The 26,022-nt window shown below is 44.2% G+C and overlaps 2 protein-coding genes across 4 annotated transcripts; one reads left to right on the plus strand and one right to left on the minus strand.

Moving 5' to 3' along the window:
- Positions 1–183: 183 nt before the first annotated feature.
- Positions 184–6,036, plus strand: cdc6 (cell division cycle 6 homolog). Its single transcript, XM_083559674.1, has 12 exons — positions 184–327; positions 1,210–1,548; positions 1,647–1,901; positions 1,984–2,183; positions 2,473–2,627; positions 3,075–3,181; positions 3,287–3,426; positions 3,516–3,616; positions 3,709–3,788; positions 3,894–4,069; positions 4,739–4,879; positions 5,069–6,036. Exons 2-12 carry the CDS (start codon positions 1,230–1,232, stop codon positions 5,156–5,158), a joined length of 1,764 nt encoding a protein of 587 aa, XP_083415800.1. The 5' UTR covers positions 184–327; positions 1,210–1,229; the 3' UTR covers positions 5,159–6,036.
- jupa (junction plakoglobin a) lies at positions 5,317–26,022 on the minus strand. 3 transcript variants are annotated; one of them, XM_083559670.1, is made up of 16 exons: positions 25,792–26,022; positions 25,295–25,484; positions 16,408–16,459; positions 15,601–15,765; positions 14,946–15,199; positions 14,598–14,836; positions 14,217–14,418; positions 13,258–13,402; positions 12,869–12,972; positions 12,299–12,637; positions 12,073–12,225; positions 11,782–11,901; positions 11,531–11,681; positions 10,989–11,110; positions 10,862–10,901; positions 5,317–6,225 (listed from the first exon to the last, which is right to left on the minus strand). In XM_083559670.1, the coding sequence occupies exons 3-16, from the start codon at positions 16,418–16,420 to the stop codon at positions 6,218–6,220; spliced, it is 2,055 nt and encodes a 684-aa protein (XP_083415796.1). In that variant the 5' UTR covers positions 16,421–16,459; positions 25,295–25,484; positions 25,792–26,022; the 3' UTR covers positions 5,317–6,217. The 3 variants fall into 3 exon arrangements, with proteins under 3 accessions (XP_083415796.1, XP_083415794.1, XP_083415795.1); XM_083559668.1 differs by lacking the exon at positions 25,792–26,022 and adding an exon at positions 10,547–10,674 and having other exon boundaries at positions 25,295–25,554; XM_083559669.1 differs by lacking the exon at positions 25,792–26,022 and having other exon boundaries at positions 25,295–25,617.

Raw genomic sequence — 26,022 nt, forward strand, 5'->3', positions numbered from 1 at the left:
TTTATCTTTATTTAACTTTGTTCTTAATTCAGACAAAGAGCTTTTTCACACGGCCTTTAAATTTTCCCGGGAAATTTCCTCCACCTCAGCAAGCAGCCACCCGCCAGATTAACCCTCCAGAGGGCGGAGCGAGCGTTCCTATTGGATGTTTAGATCCTTTGAGGTTGAGTTAGCCAATCAGAGCTCAGTAAAATCGCGCCAGCTGATATGTGAGGTTTCTCAGAGCCGCGAAATGCTTCAGTCGGTTTTCAGTCAGCGGGTTGAGCAGGAGCTCTGGATATTTTATTAACACTGGAAATAAAGAGAAACTTTTTATCCGTACATTAGGTAAGATATAAGATTTATTCCCGTTTTAAAGGATGTCTATATTTACATTTATGGCGTTTGTAGCGCTCTAAAGGACTGCGTTTGGAACCCGGAAGTTGTAGATGTGCTGAATTTATTGGCGCCAAATACGGAGACCCTCAGCTATTTATTATTTTACAGTTCAAAAATGATAGAAAAGACGAGTTAGTTCATTTTATTTATTTGATTGCTGTTTGCATTTTGAGTGCTGTGTTTTTGTTTGTGTGTGTGTTTATTGCCTTTGTGAAGATTAGGCGCCAAGAGCTTTGAGGCCTGGTCCCCCTTCCTGCTGAAACTTAAATAAACAATTTAATTCCAAGTTAATAATGGAGTCTTATTGAACATGTTTTATTTTATTGCACAAGTGTACATGAAGGTTGATTTCCCAGAGGAAGAAACATTTATTTTGCCTTCTGTCCTGTTCGGTGCTCTGTAGCAGAAGAAGAAGAAGAACAACAAACCCATATGGTGTGCATGTGAGGAATCCAGGGTTATTTTCTGAGCTGCTTTTCTCACTTTAGAATATGAACAGTTCCTGTAGAGTGGTTTCGAACCTTCCTCTGTAGTCTTCTGATGTCTGATTGTGTAGCTGAGCCCAAACCAGACGGTGATCTAAGAGCACATGAGAGACTCCATGATGGCTGAGTAGAAGTGTGTGAGCAGCTCCTGTGGCAGGTTGAAGTTCTTTTCAACATCTTTTAGACCTTTAGACCAACAGGACAAACTAACAAACAGTAAAGAATCTGGAGAGATCCATGCTGAGGCAGCCATATTTAAATATATATTTTATTATATTGTGTGTGTGAATGAGTGAAACTTTTTTTTCTGCAGAAATTAATATAAATGTTATGTCTCATTCCTCAGAGCTTCAGTCTGACCTGAAAATGCCCAACACTCGCTCTCAGAGACAACCAACTCTCCAGTTCCCCAAACGCAAGTCCTCCAGGATCTCTTCCCAACACAAAAGTGTGCAGCCCGACGTCTCGGATGCTCCTGCCACCCCTCAGTCTCCCAGAAAGCCGGACGTGCTCGTCAGAAATGTCTTGCTTTCCCCCACGAAGGCCGTCGAGAACGTCCGAAACCTTCCTCTTTCACCCAGGAAGATGAATGTCTCAGACGTCCGTGCCATTCCCCTGTCTCCTCGAGACCACCGCCTCCAAAGTGTCCCTGAAAGACTTCCTCTGAGCCCCAGAAAGCGCACAGGTATTCAAAAAAAGTGAACCTGGTGGATCCGTTCCTGTAGAATTATCAAGTTGTGTGTGATCAACACTGATCAATTTTTTTTTTCTGTCCTCCTTCAGGCGATGAGAACGGATGCAATCTGCCACCATCTCTTCTGGGTTCTCCTCCCAAACAGAGCCGTCCATCACTGGGTTCCCCTCGCAAGCTGTCTTTTAATGAGAACACCCCTGTCTTCTCGTCTCCTCCTCGGATTTCCTTAGCAGCCTTTAAAATCCCTGTTTCATCCCCGACTTGTCCTTCTCCCAAAAGCCCGAAAGAGGCCACCGAAGCTGAATCTGATTTCTTGGAGAAAGTGTCCACCTCTGTTACGAAAAGTAAATTTTTTGCATCTTGTGATCATCAACCTTCGAAGTTTTTTGTAGCGTATGAAAATCTAAATACGGCGCTATCTTTCAGAATCGCAGTACCAGTGTGTGAAACAGGCTCTTCACACAGCCGTGCCTGAGCGACTGCTCGCACGCGAGGCCGAGCGAGCCGTCATCGTCTCCTTCCTGGGGAAACACGTGATTCCTGGCAAGCCGTCCAGCCTGTACATCTCCGGAGCTCCTGGAACGGGGAAGACTGCCTGCTTGAACTGTGTGCTTCAGGAACACAAGGTGAGATTTGAGAGCGATGGGTGGTGTTTGTTTATTTATTTTTTGCACTTCAGCCTGATTGTGGGACGGGATTAGGGACCCCACCCATGTGGGACAAGCCAGTGATGTGAAACTCCTCAGTGTGTTTGCAAACAAGCGTCTTTTCTGTTTCTCAGAAACGTTACAATATGATTTCACGGTGCATGAGGTAAAATGTACAGTGTATCCGTCTGCGTTTCAGTGTTCTATTCAAGAATTCCTAATCCGTTCGTCTACACACCTGATCAGTACATTTAAATTTGTGTTCCAGGCTTCGCTGAAAGGAGTTCGGACTGTGGTGATTAACTGCATGACGCTTCGTAGCTCTCATTCAATCTTCCCTCTTCTGGCTGAAAAACTGGGGACCTCCAGAGGCCACGGTGATGGCAAGCTTGAGAAACTGCTGACCAGTTCAGGCCCCACAGTGTAAGTGTGCAGTAAACACTGCAGTAAACACTGGAGGTGTTTGTATGTAATCCTCAGCAGTATCTATTAAGGTTCGATAGCTAGGTTGGAAAAAGGACACACAAAACTGTAAATTAGTACTGAACTTATTACAAAAAATTTAAAAACCCTACTGCATCATGAAACTGTGCTCATTATATATGAATATAAATTGTATTAATAATTTATGATGTACAGTCTCGCAAAAAAACAGCACGTCATGTGGGTGGTTTGCCTCTAGAGGCCGCTCTTGTACTGTAGAATGATGGTGGCTCTTCTCACAACAGACACAATCCAAATAAAATATCTGTGTGGATTTTTGCAGATAGTTCCAGCAATTAACTATCCGTTAAAATGGATAAATAACTGAAATCGGTCGAGCTCAGTATGAATATCGATTTTTCTGATTTTGGCGGTGTGTTTCAACAGTCTGTTGGTCCTGGATGAAATGGATCAGCTGGACAGCAAAGCCCAAGATGTTCTGTATACCATCTTTGAATGGCCTTATCTTCCCAAGTCTCGCCTGTGTCTCATTGGTGAGTCGGATGATATGGTGAAGTAAAAAATATTTAAATGTACCTCGTTATCTGTAATACAGAATTCAGCCGAAGCACTCAAAACGAATTTCTTTTCGCTCGCAGGTATCGCGAACGCCCTCGACCTGACCGACCGCATTCTGCCCCGACTCCAGGCTAAGCCTCACTGCAGACCACAGCTTCTTCACTTCCCGCCTTACAGCCGCCAGGAGCTCGCAGCCATCGTCCAGGACCGGCTCACACAGGTAGACAGGTTTTTTCATCATTAGAGATGTTCAAATACTTCGACATTCCTTTTAACTTTTAATTATAATTAAATTTCTGTCTCTTTCAGGTGGCAGGAGAAGGAGTTCTTGATGGTGCTGCTGTTCAGTTTTGTGCCAGGAAGGTATCTGCAGTGTCGGGAGATGCCCGAAAAGCTCTAGACATCTGCAGGTAATTAAAACTCTGACAAAAAAAAAGGGCAAAAAAGAAAAAGGACCAAGCAGTCATAATTCTCATATTTGTCTCGTTCTTCTGTCCTACAGGAGAGCCGTAGAGATGGTCGAGGCCAACAACAGATCCAAGACGTCTTCTGCTTCGACAAACGTTACGACAGATACTAAAGGTAAGCGTGAACGAAGCACCTGCAAACACGATCTGTACGTTTGTCAGTGTATTTTTTTCGCCTGTGCACACACGTCTAAAAAGTCTGCGGTTTCTCTAGTCGTAGCGGCACGCGTGAGCGTTCCTCAGGTGGCGCGGGTTCTGTCGGAGGTGTATGGAGACCGCATGGCCAACAGTGGAGGGGAGGAAGGAGAAAGTTTCCCTCTGCAACAGAAGCTGCTGGTCTGCTGTCTGCTCCTGCTCACACGCAACGGCAAGAGCCGAGAGATTCAGCTGGGCAAGGTGAGTTCACAACGAGGAGAAACTTTCAAATTTGATCAGATCTTTCACGGATCAGGTTCCTCCTAATGTCTGTTTTAGTGTTGCTTTAGGTCAGGGGTCACCAAACTTTCTTTAATGGGGCGTGTCGGTCTGGAACAGAAAATCAATCTAACAAATAATTAGGTTACGTTAATAACTAGAGGTCAACCAATAGAGGATTTTTATGACTGATATCTGGGTCGGATCGTACTCGCCGATAACGGATTAATTAACGAATAGTTTTTAAAATTGATGCTGGATAATGATTAAAAAACACTGTGTAAAATAATACTGAACTCATAAAACTTAAATGAAAAGGTACTGAATCATGAAAATGTGCCAACAGCAATAAAAATAATCTAGTGCTCGCTGTTCAGAGCGCCCTCTAGCGTGTAAAAACAAACGGTATGTGGTGTCAGTGATTCGCCTCTAGAGGCCGCTCTTGTAATGACAGCAATCAAATACATTTTAGTTAAAATGCCAACCTTTATCAAATACAGAAATGATTTTGAGTAGAACATATTTAAAATGAATCTTTCAAAATGTCTACTATTGTTCAGGGGAACCTGATATTGGCTTTTATTAAGTCGGGCCTCTGGTGGCCTCACTCCACAAATCTAACCTGAAGTTGTTTGGTCTTGTGCTTTCCAGCTGTGTGAGACGTACAGTAAACTGTGCCAGCAAAGGCAGGTCAGCGGAGTGGGCCAAAGTGAGTGTCTGTCATTGTGCAGTTTACTGGAAAGCAGAGGCATCTTCTCTCTCAAGAAGGCCAAAGAGGCTCGACTTACCAAGGTACAGTCCACTCCTGCCTTTCAGTTCCACTAATGAAGTGAGAACCTGCACGTAGCATTTAATGTTGTACAAACTGCAGTTCATTGTGTGGAAACATGATCAGTAGGTTGTGAGTTCAATTACTGCTCTATACTGCAGGGCTACAGCTTTTTTTTTTTAACCATTTTGATGTGCTTTTTATTTTGGCAGATCTCGCTGAAGATCGAGGAGAAGGACGTGGAGAACGCGCTGAAGGACCGTGCGTTGCTGGGCAGCATCCTGGCTGCGGGTCTGCAGTGATCTGTCGCCACGACTCCCATCACCATCCGCCGCTGTGCCGCCATTAATTTTAATTTTCCCCAAAATATTGTGTTCGGTTTGTGTAAATATTTGTACAGGATTTTATTTTTCTTCAATAAACCTTTCACTCGTACCAAAAGAATGAAACTGACCCACACTTCATCAGTTATTCGTTTATTTTGTAGTTTTTTTTGTTATAAAGTAGGTTGTAAGTAGAAACACTATAAAGACAACCGTCGCACATCCAGCGTTCGGGTTCGACTCCTTTTTAATCAGTAAAACCAGAAATCTAAAATTAACGCAGGGGCAAAAAAAAAAAAGGAGGACTCTGGTCTGGAACCCCTGCAGCCTGCCGTACAGAACCCACCGCTCCGTAGTGTTATGAGAACGTGAATCTATTAGAAGGCAAGTTATAAACATGACGCTGTAAATCAATAACAAAAGAACAGCAACGTCCTGAAAACTATTTATAAAGTACGATGATTTGAAGTTGTAGTTGCTCTGCAGAAAAAAAAGCTTAAAGCTGCTACTGTTTACACGGGACTGATTGCAGGAAATGGATTAGAGTTTACACGTCCATTATTATGGCACAAACTATAAAAAGCTCGAGGTTAATAATCACAAGCAGTCGTGCTGTAAATTGATGTCCCACTGAAACCCATTTGAAGCTTTAAAGGGGACCAGAGATTCGCTTTTCCATCTCTGTGCTTTTTTTCCTGCCATCACATGTGTGTGCATATTTGTGTAAAAAAAAAAAAAAAAGTGTAATGGACAACTGTGTCCTGATAAAATCTCTTTGGTAGATTACCAGTCCTCTTCGTCTAACGAGTTTACAAACCCCCGATAAGCCCTAAAATACATTTTCTACAAAAATCAAAGGTAAGAGAAGGTGTGTTTCCATGAGAAAGGCAGTGTTGAGTAATATGTGGGTCTCCCCCCCCTCACAGCACAGTGATCGTTGCATATGGTACAGTAGTGTGTGCGGAAACACGCCGCCGCTCTGCAAGGCAACTCTTCCAAAGTAAAGTGTTTCCTTCGTTAGTGCTCGTCTGGGAAAATTTAGAATTCTGGAAAAGAAGAAGAAGAAATGGGTGGTTATTCGTACGTAAAAACGAGAGCTGAGATCAAAGAATGGAAAGGTCCCGATTACGACAAGCAGAGGTGACAAAAGTACACACATCCTTTACTTAAGTAGAAGTACAGATCCTCATGTTTTAAAATACTCGGGTAAAAGTTGAAGTACTGATTATACTTTTTTACTCAAGTGAAAGTAAAGAAGTTTTGGCTCAGACATGTACTTCAGTAAAAAGTAGTTATTACTTCTACCTGTTTTAGCTGTTAACTGGACCTCACATCATAATAGATAGATAGATAGATAGATAGATAGATAGATAGATAGATAGATAGATAGATAGATAGATAGATAGATAGATAGATAGATGGATAGATGGATGGATGGATGGATGGATGGATGGATGGATGGATATGATAGCCTAGTGGGTAATGTCAGGGTCACCACTAGGATGAGTTTGATTCCTGCTCGAGCTGGTGGTTGCTGTGTTGGTAAATAAAACTTCTGGACCTTGTCCACTCTGAAAACATTTCAATTCTGTCCTTTCTGTGTTGGATTAATTTCCTGGTCTTTAATGAAAGATAACCCCACCAAAAAAAAAAAGCACTTCAGTGGTAGCTCAGTGGGTTAAGGCTTGTGCCTGAACATGGTCCTTAATATAGTCCACGCTGGTGATAAGGTTTCAAAGCCGGTCCTACATGCCTTCTTTCTTACTGCGCTGCCATGAAACAAAGTATGAACCCTCCAAAAAGCACACATGCTTTTCAGCAGTGGTCGCTCAGTGGTTTAAGGCTTGTGCCTCACCTAAACATGCATCCCAGTCTGATCTCTTCCATGGTTCATCGGATTAAGGCTGGTGCCTCGCTGATGGTAAGGATCAGGGTTCATCCATCAGCGAGGCACAAGCCTTAATCCGATGAACCATGGAAGAACATTTCATCTTACATCTGTATTCGCTTCCTACATCTTTCTTTAGCATTAAATTCTTGTGTTGATGGTTTAAAAAGAAAGATAGACCTGCTCTAATCAAGCTTCCCATCCTGTTTTTTCCTGATGGCTTAGTGGGTTAAGGCTGGTACTTTACTAATGTTGGTGGTCAGGGTTCAAACCTGGCTTTCTGTCTGCTAGTCATGAGGTAGGTTAAATTCCTGATCCCTACATCTTCATATTCTTGTGTTGATGGTTAAAAAAAAAAGATAGACCTGCTCTAAACAATTGTTGCAGCCTGTCTTTCCTGATGGTTCAGTGGGTTAAGACTGGTATTTTGCTGTTGGTGGGGTTCAGGGTTCGAATCCTGCTTTCTGTGTTTCTTTCTTGTCTGAATTTCTTGCTTTGAAGCATGAAACGAAGGATAAACCCCCCCAAAAAAAAGAAGGTGAGTTGTGGGACTTGATGGCTTTGTGGTAAAAGCCTTGCCTCTGAGCTCAGAGGTTGCTGGTTCAAATCTGGCTTGTCCCCACACTGGGTAAGGTGTGTGGAAATTAATGTGTGGTGAGCAATGGAGTGGGTGACTGTGAACAAAGGCTGTGAAGACCTGCTGGGTTCAGCCTCAGGAAAAAAATATATATATATATGTAATGGGTGATAGTTTTGCATTTATGGGGGGGGGGGGGGGGGGTTTTGGCCGGAGCCTATGTCGAAACTTTTTTGGATGTTTTTGCTTCATAACCCCCTGTTTTCAGCTTCTCAGATGCCAGGGGGGCAGACGCCTGAATGTTGCCCCCCTGGTTCAGGATATGCCCTCTGAAACCGTCCACATCCGACCTTCCACGCAGCCATTTCTGACACCTTCATCATTATGGTCACCGGAACCTTCCACACTCTTAACTTTGAGTCCTGGCTGGGGTTTGAACCAGCAACCTCTCAACCCAGAGGTAAAGCTCTTCCAATTGAGCCACAGGATCTCCTGCAAGAACCTGATTTTTAGGACCTTTTTTGGTTCTTTTATAAAACTTTTTAAACAATTGAAAGGAAAGCTAAGGGGTAGGAATTGAACCGGGTGAGTCAGATAGCAGAGACCGCATCACTAACCACTACACTACCAGAGGGGTGACAAACAAGGCTTTGCTTATTGGACTCTTGGTTTTTCTATAGTTAAGAGACCACTGTTTTCTCTTAGATCATGATGGTAGAGGGTCAAAACTTCCCCTTCCTGTACATTCTCTCAGTTACTCGAAGTCTATGAGAAGTGACTCAGGTACAAGAACCACATCTCCAACACCTGCACCACTGATATACCATGATTTACCAGCAACCAATTTTAATGACCTTTTATTGTTCTGTTTTTAAAAACTTCTTATAATGTTCAATATGAAACTAGAGGTAAGAATCGAACCAGGAAAGTCTTTCATCATAGATCACTAATGGCATTACTTTAAAAACCCAAAACTTTGTTAGACATGTAAATAAGCAGGAAAGACAGAGACAAAGACAAAGAGACACAGACACGGCTTTAGAAAGAGTGAGAAACAAATAGAGAGACAGCAAGAGAGAGACATATACAGTGAGACAGAGACAATTACTAAAAGAGACACAGAGACAATTAGATCGAGAAAATAGAGAGACAAAGATAGCGAGATACAGCCGCTTCCTGTTGGAAGTGTTTATCCCGAGATCTTAATGATCTCATTTACTAAATGAGCAGTAGTGAGTTAAGTGCTTGCTCAGGTGCCCAAAACTGGCAGCTTGGAGGTGTTAAACATGTATCATATTTACAGCATGTGATATGTATGGAAGCATATGTACAGTGATTAAATAGAAAGGCTGTATCAGTGCAGAGACGTGTGGACATCATTAAGAGCCTTTGCTATGTTTCCACACGGACAGTTAATGAGGTGATACCGGAGAAACTGCACCTCTTCAAGTCAAGTCAGGAAGCTTATATATATAAAATTATAGACATTTTACAGATTTGAATGATGTATTGTTTTTATCTGTACGATCAATAAAGACAGTAATTTAAGTTTGTGTCGACATTATGAGGGAAAAACCCACAAAACGCCACCTAGAGGGTAAATTGTGTAAAACATGGCGGATTTGGTGTTTGATTTGAGACTTGGCGCAGAAATAAAACAAAAGTTTACTGATTAAAAATATTTTTATCTGGAGTTCATTTATTTATTTTAGATCTAAGAAAAGACGTCGTGGATAAACGTATTTTTTGCCGAAGGTTTTAATTGCGCCTCTTTTTTATTTAGTTATTTATTTATGTATTTACATTTTCTATAAAAATGGTGAAACAGAAATGCGCTGAATTGATAGCGTTAATAAAATTTAGTGCCGTTTACAATTATTTTAATTTTGACAGCCAAATATACATATATATATATATTAATACAAAACTAATTAAAAATGATGTTACCTAATAAATGTATGCAGGCTGAAGATCCACATATAGAACACAAGCAGAGAAAAGATGATGATCAGGAATGTGTCTGTTCTCAGTCATGTTCTTATCACTGACTCCAAATAATTGAATTAAAACTAAAGTAAGAGACGATTATGAAAATGTAAGAAGTAAAAAGTACAGATATTTGTGTAAAAATGTAAATGAGTAAAAGTAAAAAGTTGTCTGAAAAATAAATAGTGGAGTAAAGTACTGATACCAGAAAAATCTACTTAACTACAATAACGAAGTATTTGTACTCCGTTACTTCCCTCCTCTGACGACGAGCTAAATCTTCCAGGAACGTGGGACACGGCTTTAGGGAACAGATGGATCTTTTGCCCTCCGTTTGCAGGTGGTTTTTCATCAGGCCTAATTTATAGATTCTTTCTACTTCTGAAAACCTGCAAGTAAGTCATTTACCATTTCTTATCTAAATAGAATTATTTTTGGGGGGGGTAATTATAGAGGCTCTCAGGTGGTATAACTTTTGTATAGATGTTAATATCATTCGAAAATATTCAATAGATTAAAGAATTTCAATCGTATAATGCAGGGCTCCTCTGGACCACACTGAGGCCCACAACCTTCACGACCCTGTTTACTGCTGCATTGTATGAGCTTTGGTTAGTTGTAAAAATGTATTTCACCAGCAGGTGTCACTGTTGCAACTCGTTCAAATCCCGCGGTTTTTTTTTTTAATTCCTGGAAAAAAATGGACTAAATGTACTATTTTGTTCGATCGCTTTTAAGACCGTTTCGACACTCCTATTATAACGATTCAACAAACACCAAGACAAACAAATCTGTGACCTGTTTCCACCGAGGGCCATTTTAACGGGAGTAAACAGCATAAAAAGCATTGCTAAGCGTGTCTGTGCAGGAAGAATGGCAGAGAGAAAGAGAGCTCTGTTTGAACTTGTGTAACAACCTGTTAGCAAGCATCATTGTAGCCTCTGGCCATTGAGTCATAGGCCTGTGGGTAATCATCAGCCATGTCAAGCTCCGTTTGCATGTGATCATATCCATACCCGCCACCGACAAAGCGAGGCTCAATATCTGCAAAACATACACACTCAGCTCATTTCCACACGCTCGGGAGGATTAGTGCAGCTTTCATGTGCTGAACAATGACACAAATTAAGCCCGTTAAAATCACGACCACGTCGTGACCATATTAGAAGCTTGTTAATGTGTTAAGTGCAAAAGAAGAAGGAAAAAAAACCTGATCCAGAGCAATACGTACCATCGGGTATATATCCAGGATCCATCATCGTACTCTGAGCCTGAAAAGATAAAAAAAAAATCAATGTTAAAAAAGTCTGTTTTCATTTTCAGCGAGATCACGGGATTTATTCGGAGGCGTGTCGTACCGATTCCCACGCGGCCGGGTCGTGCTTGAACAGCGAGTGCGTGAGCTCCACGGACATGCGCTTCCTGTAGTCTGCGTTTTTGTCCTCGGAGATGCGGAAGAGCACGGCAGCCGAATACGTTGCTGAGAGACAGGAAAAACAAAACGTCATAATTCAAAGTAAAGTGATACTCAAATCTTCACCACGTTGCTTCCACACACTGGATTTAGATTAGATTAATAATAAAGTGGTCACGTTTCGAAGAGTAAATGCGTTTCAGGTATAAGTGTGATTTCCAAAGGTCCTGATACTGAAAACTCCATATACATGGTCAATATCACAAACAAATGTATTATTCAGGAGTCGCACGGTTTTGATTACGGTCGATTAATCAGTTATCTGCGAGTACGATCCAATCTAGCTTTCGGTATCCGAAATTCATAATTGGCTTGGGGTTTCCTTGTAAATTAGCCGTTTACAGAAGAAACAAGTGGCACTTTTTTAGGAATCGGTTCATAAATGAGGAATTTCCACTGCACGGTATTTGTCCGGATCGTACGTACCGATGCCCTCGTTGTTGGAGTGCAGCAGATCCATAAGCGGGCTGGAGGCGCCCTCGTTATCAATTATGGCAGCTGCGTTTTTATCCACAGCCAGTTCACAGAGCACACCAGTGGCCACCCGCTTGATGTTATCGCCTGGAGAGTAGAGCAACTGAAGAAAGAGAGAGAAAAAAAGGAAAGGTTTAAGCCACACCCCCAACCTAGACGATTGGCTGTATTATAATATTAAAACGTATATTTGGGACATTCACCTGCACGAACAGCGGAATGGTGTTCATGTCGGTGATCATGGCTCGGTTCGTGCGATCTCTGGCCAGGATATGAAGCGCTCCTGTGCAGCCTTCTACAATCTCCTCCATTCTCACCCCATCCTGAGAGAAGAATAAAAAAAACCAGGCGGTGTGAAAGAAGATCCGGAAACCAGACCTACGCTGCATGCTGGTCGATAAATAAACCATGGCGTGAGACACGTTACTGTTCCCTGTGGTTGCATGCGTAACGCACGCCTCCGCTGAGAGTACGGCTCGAACGATCGTACCAACCTGGTAAGTCTGCTGGTTGGAGGAGCCGTGCTTCTGAGCATCCTGGTGGGCATTTTTTAGCAGATTTACTAGTTTGGGAATGGCGTCGGCGTCTCGGAGAGGAGCCTGATTGGCCGAGCACAGTGCCAGGTTACGGATCAGACCCACCACAGCCTGCAGACAACAAGGTGTTTAGGCCTCGTATATATATATATAAAAACCCTGTCTAGTGGGCGATGTTGTTTACCTTAACAACGGGCCAGTAGTGCGGCTTGTTGAGCAGTTTGATGATGGGCGGAATGCCGTAGTGTTCACGCACGGCGTTCTGCGCCAGCTCGGCATCTTGGTGACGGCTGGTGAGGTGGCGCAGGGCGCAGGTGGCAGGCTCGGCCACGTCCTCCTTGTTTCCGGCGCGGACCAGCGCGTGGATCAGAGCCTCCACGCCGTTGTTCTGGCCCACAAAGGTCTTGTTGCGGCTGTTATTGCACGTCAGATTCGACAGCGTGCCCGAGACGCAAGCCAGCATGTTCAGGTCGTCCGTGGCGAGGAGGTCGATCAACAGCGCCAGCAGTCCTTCCAGGCCGTCCTGCATGCAGGGGTACAGAGAGAACATTCCACTGAGGGCATGGAGCGATACAAACAGGGGAATGGGAAGAACCACGAAAAATATTTTCACCAAATTAAAAAATTATCAACGCCTTAAAAAATTATAGTCGGTTTAACCAATATTATTAAACTACTAGTGCTGAATGTAAAGACTCTGGTGTGTGTGGGTGTGTGTGTGTGTGTGTGTGTGTTTGTGTAATGGATATATTACCTGTTTGGTGGCAGCATCAGAAAGGTTTCTCAGAGTCCACAGGCAGTTTTGTGTCAGCCGCTGGCTCGAGCCAGTCAAGTGCTTCCCCAGACAACGCATTCCACCTGTGTGTGTGTGTGTGTGTGTGTGTGTGTGTGTGTGCGCAAAGACAGGAAAAAAAGAGCCACATGGTATTTACATGCACACACCAGCACAAGATCAGTCCCTTAAAGTCCAATTTCTATTCCATCCACCATTGAACAGCTGCATTAGTGGTGCCACGCATAAAAAAAGATCAAAAACAAAACGAGAGAAAGTGGAGAAACGGCGAGGGCTCTGGCGATCTCGCCGAGCCTGAGACTCCCTGGGGATTTATCGTCTCGCTAAAAGAGCAGAAGGTCTTCGCTTACCGGCTTCCACGATGGCTGGCTTGTTGCTAGGACACACTGACAGCACTTTCAGCACACGGCTGGTGGTCCAGAGCAACCTCTCGTAGGAGTAGTTCGCCATTATCTGCACCAGGGCCTCTGGGCCTCCATTAGCAAGGATGATCAACTGCAGGAGAGATGGGAGAAATGGCAGGATTTTAGATACATGCACACAAAATCCAGCTAACATTGAATTAAACTCATCATGTTCCTTAGAGCGTTCCTGAACATTGAGGTGAAGGTTTCCCAGCAGAGCATCACAAGATCTCCACTGGCTCGCTTTCTTCTCGCACTGCATCCTGATGCCATCTTTACATCGTGATCCATCAGATAAGACCACCATCTTCATTCCTTCATGTGTTTTTAAAATCAAAGCTAGCATGAACTGAATTAGCAGTTTGTGCTGCTGGAGATCTTACAGCATCAGACAGATCCTCGTGCATATCAGTGAGTTTCACCACAGGTTTGAGAACCGACTGCTCCCAAGCCGCCTGATGTTTCTGAAACCTTGACTCCCACCGTTCCGAGGAGATAATAAGTACGTTTCTCAGTTTGTTCTGTTTAATGTTATTCTCAAACTTGATGTGTTGAAAACAGAAAAAATGGGCAAGTAAGACGTCTGAACCACTAGAATTGTATGGTTTAGCCGACTGACTCAGAGCGTCTCCGAAACATCTTCCAAAAGTGCTCAAAGGAAGCACTCGTGAACAAGGATCATTCTGGTCTGATTCCACAGACGATCTTCAGCAGCACAAACTTGGATTCTTATCTGATGGATCATGCTGTAGAGGCACCAGGATGCACTGGGAGAAGAAAGCTCTTGTGATGCTCTGCTGGAAAACCTTGGTTCCTGCGGGTGCTACGTTGATCGGTGAAGATCTCATAACAACAGAACAAAAACAAAATCCCAGAAAGAGACACACACACACACACACACACACCTTGCTCTCCTGGTTGCCATAAGAGAGAAGTTGAAGGCAATCTGTTGTAATGGCCAGAAACTTCTGGTTGCTCTTCTTCAGCAGCGGCACCATTCTCTGCAGACCATCAGCCAGACGTACGGCCATCTTGGCCCCCTCCTGGTGCAGAAGCAGGTTGTGGAGCGTGGTGATGGCGTAGAACAACACAGGCTCCAAAGGAGAGCTGTGACACAGACATCACTTGGTTGATATGATCATAGTGCATTACAGTTTGCTGAGGTTCCTCACGATAAAAACATCTCGCCCAAATCACACTTCCAAAGCATGGATTTGGATCTACACAAGCTATTTGCAAGGTTCAAAGATCCAAGATGATCCTATTTGTGCTGCACGAGTGTTCACCTGAGCATGCGCACCAACGCGGGAATTCCTCCTGATTTGAAGATGGCCAGTAGGCCCTCGCGCTGGTGCGACAAGTTGTGCAGAATGCTGGCGGTGGCGCGAGCCGTCTCCATGTCGTTGGTGTTCTGCATGGCCCTCACCACAGCCGCCACCATCTGAGGAGACTGCATCAGGGCACGCCGAGACGCCTCTTTCCGAGTCAGCTGGTTCACTATCTGCGCTGCTTTGTTCACCACCACCTGCAAAATGAACAAGATGCTCATATCTTCCTCAGCATGCACGGATCTCCTGTTTAGACCATCTTAGACATACAGTACATGAGGGTACAGGTTAAAGCCCCTCAGGTACCTGGTCATCATCATTGAGGAGCTTGGTGAGTTCAGGAACGGCGCGGGTCGCGAGCTCTGCATCGTCCTGGTAGTTAATCAGGTGAATGATGGCCGTCTTGAGCATTTGTGAAGGCTCGGCCAGCTTCTGGACGTTGGTCAGCTGGGACGATTCCATCTGGGTAGACAAAATGGTCGTCCCCTCCACCATGGTCTCGGGGAACATGGCCTGCCTCACGCGCTGAGCCCGGGTCATGGTGTACTGAGAGTCCAGGTCTGAATGAGAGAGTTGGTACGGGTTTGTGTGCGCTCAGGAACCGACAAGTGATCATTGAAAAAAGGAACAAAAAGCCTGAAAACAGGAACAACAATCTGGTCTGCGTTCACCAATTTAAAACGTCATGGAAACGAGACAGAGCTTCTGGTTTTAATGCACGATAGACATGACAGATATGAGGAAGGCGGCTGTGCACCTAAAAAAAACCGCTTTGGACTTTTTTTTCCTGTTTTCATGATATCAAAAAAGTTTCGAGACTAATTTGTAACACGCCAACAGGTGGCAGCACAAGGCCGCACGCACACTCACAGGGAGCACCGACCTTCATAAGTCAGTGTGCCAAAAGACATCGTCCTGTGTACATCAGGTGTGTGTGTGTGAGTGTGTGAGTGTGTCTCACCTGCAGGGTGCTCGTTAACAGTGGAGGTGAAGGTGTAGGACTTGCTGTATTCCGGCCCTTCATTGTCTGTACGCACCGTGGTGGCTCCTGACTGGATGCCTGAATCTGCCGTATAATAAGTTTTCTGCCACTCTGTAACCTTCATCATGCCATCACGCTCACCCACTACAAACACACACAGACACACACACAAACACAGACACACACAGTTTAAAATCCTTCACAGATTTTTTTACGATGAAGTGATTGATTACACACAAAAAAAAAAAACACAAAGAACGCAGAGAGAAACATTATATGACCAAAAGTTTGCGGACACCAGACTGTTCGATCGTTACGTGCTTCTCTTTGACCATCCCGTTCCACATTTAGCCTCCATTTACTCTTATAATAACCTTCACTCATCCCGGGAGATGTTCCGCTAGATTTTGCGGAGATTCATTCAGCCATAAGGATGTGTGAAGCAGAGAAGAAGGTGAGGAGGTCTGGGGTGCGGTCAGCGTTCACATTCATCAGGGAGGTGTTCAATGGGGTTTAAAGCTGGAGAGCTTCCACTCCAAAATCATGTAAAGCAGATCTTCATGGAGCTGAAACAGGTTTGGGGTCTCCAAGTTCAAGTAAAGGAAAAATTTCACCCGATATAAAACTGTGTTAAAAGTTTGGAGAAGAAGCACATACGGGTGGAAAAGTCGGGTGTCCCGATACCTTTGACCGTATAGCGCGCATGCCTTTATTATAATAAAAAAATACTATTTGGTCTGATTTAACAGTGCTCTTGCCAGAACCTTGATTTCCAACAGAACTTACTTTGCATTGCCATCACTGAGGCGTCGGCTCAATCAAAGCCAAATGTCCAAACCTGGAGTAAGAAAGAGAGAGAAAACATGAAGTTAATAATAATCATTGTAAAAACAAACAAACAACCCAAAACAATAAATATTACTGACTTCCACAATCAATAAAACCGACATCATCAAACACAATCCAATTTTGTTTTCCAAGAGGTGGTGTGTGCACAGAGGAGCTTTTATAAGTGTGTGTGTGTGTGTGTGTGTGTGTGTGTGTGTGTGTGTAGAAACATCAGGGCGTGGCACATTGTGTGAGAGGAACCTTTGACCTGTGTCTCTGCACACAAACACTGGGATAGATATGAGCTGTCATAACCACAAACAAGTCGGAGAACCGGCTATGCGTGATTCACCCTCCACACACACACACACACACCACACCCACCTGACCCTACCCTAACCAAGCCTACATTTTCACCACCGAGTCTCTAATGTTCCTAAATTCAATTCACAAAATTGATGGATTCTCCGTCTCACCCAGACTCACGCCGACCTTCACAGGAAACAAACACGCACTCAAAATATGATTAGTAAAGCAAATCTCATTTCTGAATACTAACTAACGCCATCTACCCTCATTTCATCTCCCGCCCTCGGTTCATCTCCCGCCCCCCGTCTGAGGCTTTTGTTATTTCTCCTCATGTTCTAAATGTCTCCGCTCTTCTAGGAAGATGTTCCACTAGGTTTGATGGAAATTTGGAGAAAGGGGTGTGTTCATATTCATCCCAAAAGGTGTTCAATAGGGTCAGAGCTCTATAGCAGCTGACTTTGTGCACTTTGTGTCACGCTGGAACAGGTCTGGGTCTCCTAATTCGAGTGTACAGATCATTTTATGCACCGGGTGTCCTGATTTCCACAAAATTCACGGTTCGGTACGTTCAGCACCAATTAAATTGATTAAATAATAAAAACATTGTATAAAATAGTTTACATTTGTTAGGCTGCATTTGGGAAATACAGATTTACATTTTATATGTACGTTTCTAAAAAGATAAGTTCTACTTATTTCAGCAAACTAACGTTTTTGCCTTGCGCACGCATGAAAACGCTAAAGAATCCATAGCGCTAGCGTTAGCCGCTAACCAGGAAGTGGATGCTTCAGTGTTTTCATGCATGCGCAGAGCAAACCGTATTTCCGGTACAATGCGAGTAGCAACATCGACATTGTGTTAACTTGAGTTTTTGGTGTGTATTTGTGTGTATGTTTTAAAGATGTATTTCTGTAGCATGACCAAGTAAAGGACGCGTTACGTGGGTTAGGCACACACACACACACACACACACACACACACACACACACACAAAAGCAAGTAAGAGTCATAAGGCAAGTCCATGCTTTGGAGTTCGAATACACCATCCGGCATCAATGCTAATGGGTTTAACTCCATGACCAGGACGGCTCCCGGTTGCATCCGCTCAATATTTAACCCCTTTTTTATTGATGGTATCTGAGTGCGCACTGGATGTAATAACAGACCTCCGCTCTGATGGAGGTAGAACATACACACACCATGGCAGGAGGGGTCCGGCGTGTGTTTCGACCAGACTACTGGGGATTAAAGCGTCATATTCAGGCGTGTTCTTTATTACTCATAATTACTGCTGTTCAAGTCATCGAATTAAAGAAGACTGTGTGTTTATTAATCAAGTTTAGAATAAAGTTTAGAAGGAATAAAAAACTCAAGCACGTGTAGGACGCACAATACGAGGTGGTAATGAACGGTTTCGGGACTAGTTTTGTAACACGCCAACAGGTGGCAGCACAAGGCCGCACGCACGGTCACGGGGAGCACCGACCTCGATAAGTCAAAAGAAATCGTCCTGTGTACATCGGGAGCTGTGCGACCGGTGCTATTCGGACCACGTTTAGTTTAGTTGTGTCAAACTAAAGATTAAATACATTTATGGCATTTGGCAGACGCCCTTGTCGAGAGCGATTTACATTTTTCTTATTCACACAACTGAGCAGCTATGGGGTTAGGGCCTTGCTCAGGGGCCCATGATTGGCAGCGTGGAGTGGCATGAATCTGAACTCTCGAACTTCGGATCCATAGTTCAAAACGCAAATGGACTAAGCAAGAACTGTAATAAATAAAAAAGCTATAGGGCTATATAAGGGTCCTTTTGCACAGCTTTTACACGATCTTGATGGTTAAATATTACAAAAGATCGAACCTCGCATGAAAACCGAACATAAAATGCTCTGAGCTTCTCGTTAAACACTTAAGTCTTCACACGAGGCCTTCAAAAAGCAACCCAGCGCCGGACTCCCACACAGAAGCAAACAATCCTGGACGCAGCAGGAATCCGACACTCGCCAACTCCTTGATGTAGAAGACATAAGCGGGGTGTGTGTGTGTGTGTGTGTGTGAAGTCGAGTTCAGCACATGTGATTTAGAGAATAATATGGCTGGAGATGAAAAATCATGGCCTGGTGAACAGTGTAAACATCTCCAATTATACAGCAAAAACGGTTTCTCTTTTGACCATCTCATTGCTCAGGTTCTGAATATTGACAGAGCAAATGCGAAGCAAACGCTGGAGGAGATTCAAAAAAAATGTCCAACGTACAAACAAGCTCGGTCATGCTCGGCTGCAAGAGCCGTAATTATGCTGCAGCATGAACATAAACCCAGAAGTGTACGATCAGAAAAAAACAAACTTGAAATGCCTCATATGGACATGTAGATTTTACCGTTTCTTTTCTTGATGTTTAAAAGGGTGTCATAAAAGCATAAAAAGTGTTCACACCACAAACACAATCTTTAATAGCACTTGGGTGTATTTCCCAGAAACCGGACTGTACACGAGTAAAAGCGTAAATCCGCTGTGTTTACTGTTGCCAGGGGGGACGATAAGAACATGTACAAACACGTAACAGGTATGACTGGTGTCCTCCTCCAATGAAGCAACACATTGTGCTTTCTCAACTTTCCAGTGAAAGGAGAGGCGTGAATACTTTCCCAAACACTCCTTAAAAACCTTACAAATCAGCTCAATCGTTTTACTTCTTAATATGACTAATGTAGCGGTGATATCTGTTAGAGGACAGCGACAGGCTGCTACTGAAGCGGAGATCAACCTGTGGTGGCTCTCGGCCACAATTCGAGACATTCGGAAAAAAAGCGCAGCGATTCTACTTGGGAGAAACCTGACTGTAAGATTGCTTCGTATCTTCTGAAAAGACATTTCACTAGATTCTGGATTTTAGTCTGAACAATTCGTCCCAAAGGTGTTCGATAGGGTTGAGAAGCTCAGTATAGCAGGAGATCTTCCAGTCCAACAAATATAAAGCATGTTTCATGAAAGTATACATTTCATCTGACCATCAACTCCAAACTGACTAGAAGGTTTATATCATGTAGAATGAAGACTTTTCAGTGGAAGTTTGATCCCTGAACAATGCCGATGTGCACAAAGCGAGCTCTGTGAAGACCTTCTGTGGGAAGGTATGCGTGGAACATCTCACAGCGCCCGAACAGACCTGTGACCTCCTCAATGGCAATCGGAACCTGGCGCTTATTATTAAGGGGAAATAAATGTGTAATGAACTGCTACACACACGGTGACTAGACGGTGAAAAAGTAGCTTCTGAGTGCAACTCGTTCTTTTATTATTTCTGATTTATGCTCATCGTCGAATCTATTCATCAATGAGACACCAGTCTGTATTGCAACGCAGGTAAATCGAGTGCACTGCCGTGTTTTCCTCTAAAGCAGGTCTGGAAACAGTGTGCGATTGTGCTGAACGTGTCCGAGTTTTACAGAACGGCGCTGATATCGGACGCGTGAGCACATAAGAGTTCGCTCCAGACTTTGGACTTCATCCTGAGGGTGAGATAATGAATAACCTCACTCACTGTACTTACAGAGTTACAGGGCCGCTGGGTTGCCAGGTGTGCTTTTAGCACTACACCCTGCCATGAAATGCCCCGAGGGGGAGGAGGATGGTGGGGTAAACACGGTGTGGTGGGGTGTTGTGGATTAGCCAGAGACAAAGCCTGAGATCAGGCCACAGCGTAACGTGGTGCAGTCATACCAGGCCTGGCCAAGCCCACCACTTCAGCTCTCTAATCCTGGTGTGACATTCCACACCCCGAGCTTTCTCTCTCTCTCACACTCTCTCACACTCTCTCACACTCTCTCACACTCTCTCACACTCTCTCACACTCTCTCACACTCTCTCACACTCTCTCACACTCTCTCACACTCTCTCACACTCTCTCTCGGTCTTCCACCCTCCCTCATTCTCTCGTTCATTGGCACTGACTACGTCTCCCTTTATCACCTCAAACATCTCTCCCAGACTCTCGCGCTCAAAGCCACACCCAAAAAAAAAAAAAAGAGAGAGAGAGAAATGAAGAAAGTCAATCAGAGGCCTGACAGAGCTGAGTTCTAACAAACACTTGTTTTCTGTGACGCTCCTCCTTTCCCTCAGGCTTGACGAGGATTCTGACATTGAGGTGTGGTTCCTCGGGTGTGTTCGCGTTTTCGCCCGAGCCGCCAGTGAGACACAACTTACTTTATTTTAATAACACGTCGACCATTTGCATATAAAACACCGAATGCAAAACGGGGAGCGAGTTCAAGTCGTCTGCAGAAATAATTCAGGCAGCGTAAATTCCCACAAGTGGATGATAACAAAATTGTTGGAGTCCGTCTCTCTCTCTCTCTCACACTCACACACACACACACACACACGGTTAATGGATTTGGAAGTAGACCGAGCAACCAGCTGAGTCCATAATGTTAAGAGCCTGTGGTCAGGGAGCGCTCCCCAGACACTGGCTTATTTCCGCTGGAAAACAAGCTCCATGCCAATGAGCAGGTGGCCTGAGCTGGACTGCTGAACTTCACCTCAGGCGAAGTATCTCCATCATCCAGCCATTCCAGGAGAAAAATTAATAAAATATACAGCAGAATTTTCACTGCGTACTGAGATCCATTACCTGCTCCTAATAAGAATTAGCGCCCGAAGCGTTACCAGTCAGTAACCACAGACGATGATACTCCAGCAACATCTAAACCACCTCTCTCCAACCTCTGCGTAGCACCTTTAAATCTATCGTCTCGTGTTTCTATTGAAGAAATTAAAATATCGCCAATACAGGGCGCTGCAATCTTTTTCCCAGAGTGCACCTGAATCAATCAGGATTCTTCGTCAGACGGTAAGAAGGCGAGCGATACGACTTGGGGAACGCCTGAAGGATCTGTCGTTACGGCGCGACTTTGACGACTCCCATTTTCTACATGCTTTGACAAGCTGCGCCATTGTTTCGTCTTAAGTACAATTATTTTAACGGCAAACCCGATTGTATCGGGTTGTAACCCATAGCGGGATTTGGGAAATGGAGAAAACCCAGACCGGACGCCGCTGAAGGTACAGTAAGACGTGCGGGTTCATGGAGTTTTGGAAGAAGAACATGAAAGCATAAAAAAAAAAAAAAAAAAAAAAACATGTTCTCCCTACATTCCTGAGGAGAGAAATAGAGGGAGGGTGGGAGGGGAAGGCGGGGGGTTTGCGAGAGGGCAAGAAAAGTGCCTTGACGGACAGCGAAGTAAATCAGAGCCTGTTCTGGATGATGGATTCACTTCACAGAAGCATGAAAAGAGAGCGATGTGAGAACGAGGCCAAGTGCAGTTTACCAAGACCGGGCCTGAGCTCGGAACAACCATGCAGATTATATTCGACACAAACGCCCCCCTATGGCATTCTGTCCACCAAACAGGACAACAACAGGATGTCTGTTTGGACCTAGATATTGAATATTTCCACGAATATCAACCTGGATTGCAAAAAAAAAAAAAAAAAGTCCTCTGGGAGAAATACAGATTGACTTAATTTCCCACAACATCTGAGCAGGTTGAGGCCAAAAACCATGTCATTTCGAGCTGCAGTGTTAAAAAGGTCTATTATTAAGCTAGCGGTGGGTGAAGCGTATTTGGGGTTAGCAGCCAGAGGTCTGCATCACAGGTGAGGCAAAGTGACAGCTGGTTAATATTTCATTGGCTCGAGGAGCGCTACGGGAAGAGGTACAGCCCGAGCAAAAAGCTCATGAGACAATGGAGAAGCAGAACAGTCTCACAAAAAAACAAACCGTGGTGAGAATATAAAGCTAAACAGAACAAACCCCACACACACTGTGGTTTTGTTTGATCAAAAAAACAAATCCCAAAGCAGGAAGTGATCGAGTTCGAGTCCCATCTGAGCTCCCGGAGGATTTCATTGACTTTGTTCTCGTTAGGGAGGAAGTGCGGTACGACCGCTCGGATGTGTGTATCGACGTGCACGAGTGCTCAGTCCTGTCCTCTCAAACCAGCAACGCTGACAACACACACACACACACACACACTCGGGCACAATCTGTTACACCAGAAAGAAACATCTGAATATATCTGGCGCATTAATCCATTGCGACGTGACCCCAAAGGTCAAACACGTCCAGCTTTATTTAGAACGCTTCCTCACGGCCGTGACACGTGTCTCCGGTGTGTGAATGTTCCCAGAATTGCGTTATTTGTTTTCCCACCCTTGTCTGCTTCCTGGATGACACACGCCTAACCACTTTTACATCACTGTCTAAATACCATCCACAATACGGAGGTCGCGAATGTGTGGACAGCGTCGTCTCCGTGCCCCTTTCGCGCTTCACGTCGACCTCACGCTGACGTATTATTATGGGATTCGATTCGGAATAGCGAATGACGGGAGTACAAAAAGTCCGGAAGTTAAATTATTCATTGTGAAGTCTAGAGTCGCACAGTGGCCTCGAGTTGTTGTGTGTTTCTGAAGCGACACGTGAAGCGACACGCAGATCATCTTGCTTTCATATTATAAACGGAGCGATTAGCGATTAACGTGCCATTCAATGGACGACAGGAAACCTGTAACATGACACAAAGTACACACGTGTGCAGCCTGACTGGTGAGAACAGGATCAGGACCATCACACACACACAGGATATCTGGACTCTATGCCCAAAAGTATTGGGACACCCGAAAGTAAAAGTACGAGGCAGACAATTGTATATGACACCTTTGTTTAAACATGACAATGCCACTGTGCACAAAGCCGGCTCTATGAAGATCTGCTTTGCATTAGTTGGAGTGGAAGATCTAGATATAGAGTTCCTACCCTATTGAACACCTCCTCACCTCACCTCACCTACATGACCATACTAACACTCCATGTGGCTGAATGAATTTAGTGAAGCATCTTCCCAGAAGAGAGGAGGTTATTAAAACAGCAAATGGAGACTAAATGTGGAATGCCTTCACAAATATTTGTCCATATAGTGTATAAACAGATCAACCAAATCCCTGTTTGTCCTCTCTGGATGTGTGTTTACCAACAGGGCTATCACTCTTTCCTTCCTTCCTTGATGTAGGTCATGATCGGGGATTTAACATGACCGGGGGGGTTTTAAGAGACGATTCCGTATCCCGGTTCCCAGCTACAGTAAATCTGAGCTTTAATACGTACAGCTGGACAGCAAGTGTGTCCTGACTGCACTGCTAAACACCACGACACAAAAGCAAAGACCCCCCAACACACACCCCCATTTGTGGTGCAAAAATGACTCAGAGAGGAAAAAACAATCAGCAGTAGAACTGCCTCTGTGGGGTATTAATTAAAAAAACATCTCCACAGACACTTTGGGGGGGAAAACAGACACGAAAAAAAACGTTATCGCCGGAGTTAGCTGGGGCGTGGGACGTTCAGGACAAAAGGGTGGTACAGGTGAATGACAGGTGTTTTGTCTTGCACGATTATTAGTGTGTATGAATCAAGCATGAAAAAATAAAGCTCCACCCAAGTGCTTTCACAACACACACACTCAAATCATGACTACACCATGAAATGACTCAAAACCTCAACCATGACCTGAGGAAGAAAAAGGAAACTTTTTCGGTAAATGAAGGCTGCACACCAAGCCCCCCCGCCCCCCCCCCCCCCCCCCACACACACACACACACACACACACACACAAAATATGGCCTTTGTGCAGTTTTGTCAATTTCACTAGGGTTCATAGCAACCCTTCACACTAGTAGAAACCCCCACAATGCATTGCGCTCTCGCGCTCTCTCTCTCTCTCTCTCTCTCTCACCCCTTCTCTAATAAAAGTGGATTCCAAGGTGTGGTTTCATAACCTTTGCCTCTAATGAAAAGTAAGAAAAAGCCTCCAGGTCCTAATTCAAATCATCTTGAAGCCAAAAGATCCGGATCGAGTAAACCGGATTATGATCGTGTGAACGGAATCCATTCAAAAGTTCACTTTCAAAATATGCCACAAGTTTCAGGAGGCAGTAAACAGGAACACAGAGCTGGCCTTTCAGGGCTGACATTTAGACTCGGACAATGCAGGACTGGGGTCTCAAATGGGGGCAAGAAACAGTCGCTTCCGGTCTTTTTTGTTGTGTTTTTTGTTTTTGAGTAGCTTTTAATATACATGGGAACAGAGCGGATAATAGTGTCACAGTGATGAGTGTGTGTGTGTGTGTGTGTGTTAAAGAAACAGCGACCCCGATTTAAACCGCTAAACGAAACAAAGTTGCCATTTTTTTTTTTTTTTAGATCAAAGCCGAAACCCGACACTCGGAAGAGCGAGCGAATTTCAGCCGCAAGTGTGAAAATCCACACCGGAAGACCTCAAGATTTCAGATTAATAACCCTAAATACACCGAATAAACTCAGAAAACAAGCCGAAAGGACTATTCTAATTCCCCACCAAAAAAAAAGAAAACCGTGATTCCCCGGAAGAGCGACACCGAGAGAGGAAATACAAAGAATTCCCAAAAAGGATCCGGTATTTTCCGGAAAGAAAAGCCACGAATTCGCTCACCTTTTTGTTCGACCTCTGCGAGAAACAACACAAATTCAGCCTCGAAACTTCCGTCCGTGTGCAGCGCTGAGCTCTGCCTGAATTCCAAACACACACACACACACACACCCTCTCACGGAAGATACAGGCAGGGATCGAGATCCAAAGCTCCGCCCCCCCGGGAGTGAAAGCACCCGTGCCACACCCAGCACTACACAACACACACACACACACACTCTACAAATGCAACACCTAGAAACGAATCTTATGCTCTAAGCTTGTGTGTGTTTGTGTGTGTAAAGAAATGCATTAAAAAAAGAGTCATGGATCACAAAACCGACTGTATCACATTTCATTTGCTTTTTTTAAAACACATAAACTGGTTTGTTTGGTATGTGAGGACATGTCCCCACTAGCAGCCACACCTGTAATGGCGTCATACCTTATCAGTCTCACATTCATGAATCATACTCGAGGCTAGACATACGGGTATCTGAGCAGGCCGTTTCGGTTCCTACCTTCGAGTTTCACCTGCCGTGGAGGTTCATTTGTCTGGGATTTTGGTCGTCAAGCGTCAGATTAAATAAAAATAATAATTCTTTGGGCATAAACAAAGACAAACCATGGCAGTGTTTTTCTCCTGACCTTTAATCCGATGTATCAGTCAACAAAATTGTGTTGTGGGAAGTGAAAAAGCAGAACCACACGACATTGTGGAGGAATAAGTGTGTATTCCTGTAATTCAAGAC

The sequence above is a fragment of the Silurus aristotelis genome, assembly GCF_946808225.1.
Source record: "Silurus aristotelis genome assembly, chromosome: 13".
Classification (NCBI taxonomy): Eukaryota; Metazoa; Chordata; class Actinopteri; order Siluriformes; family Siluridae; genus Silurus; species Silurus aristotelis.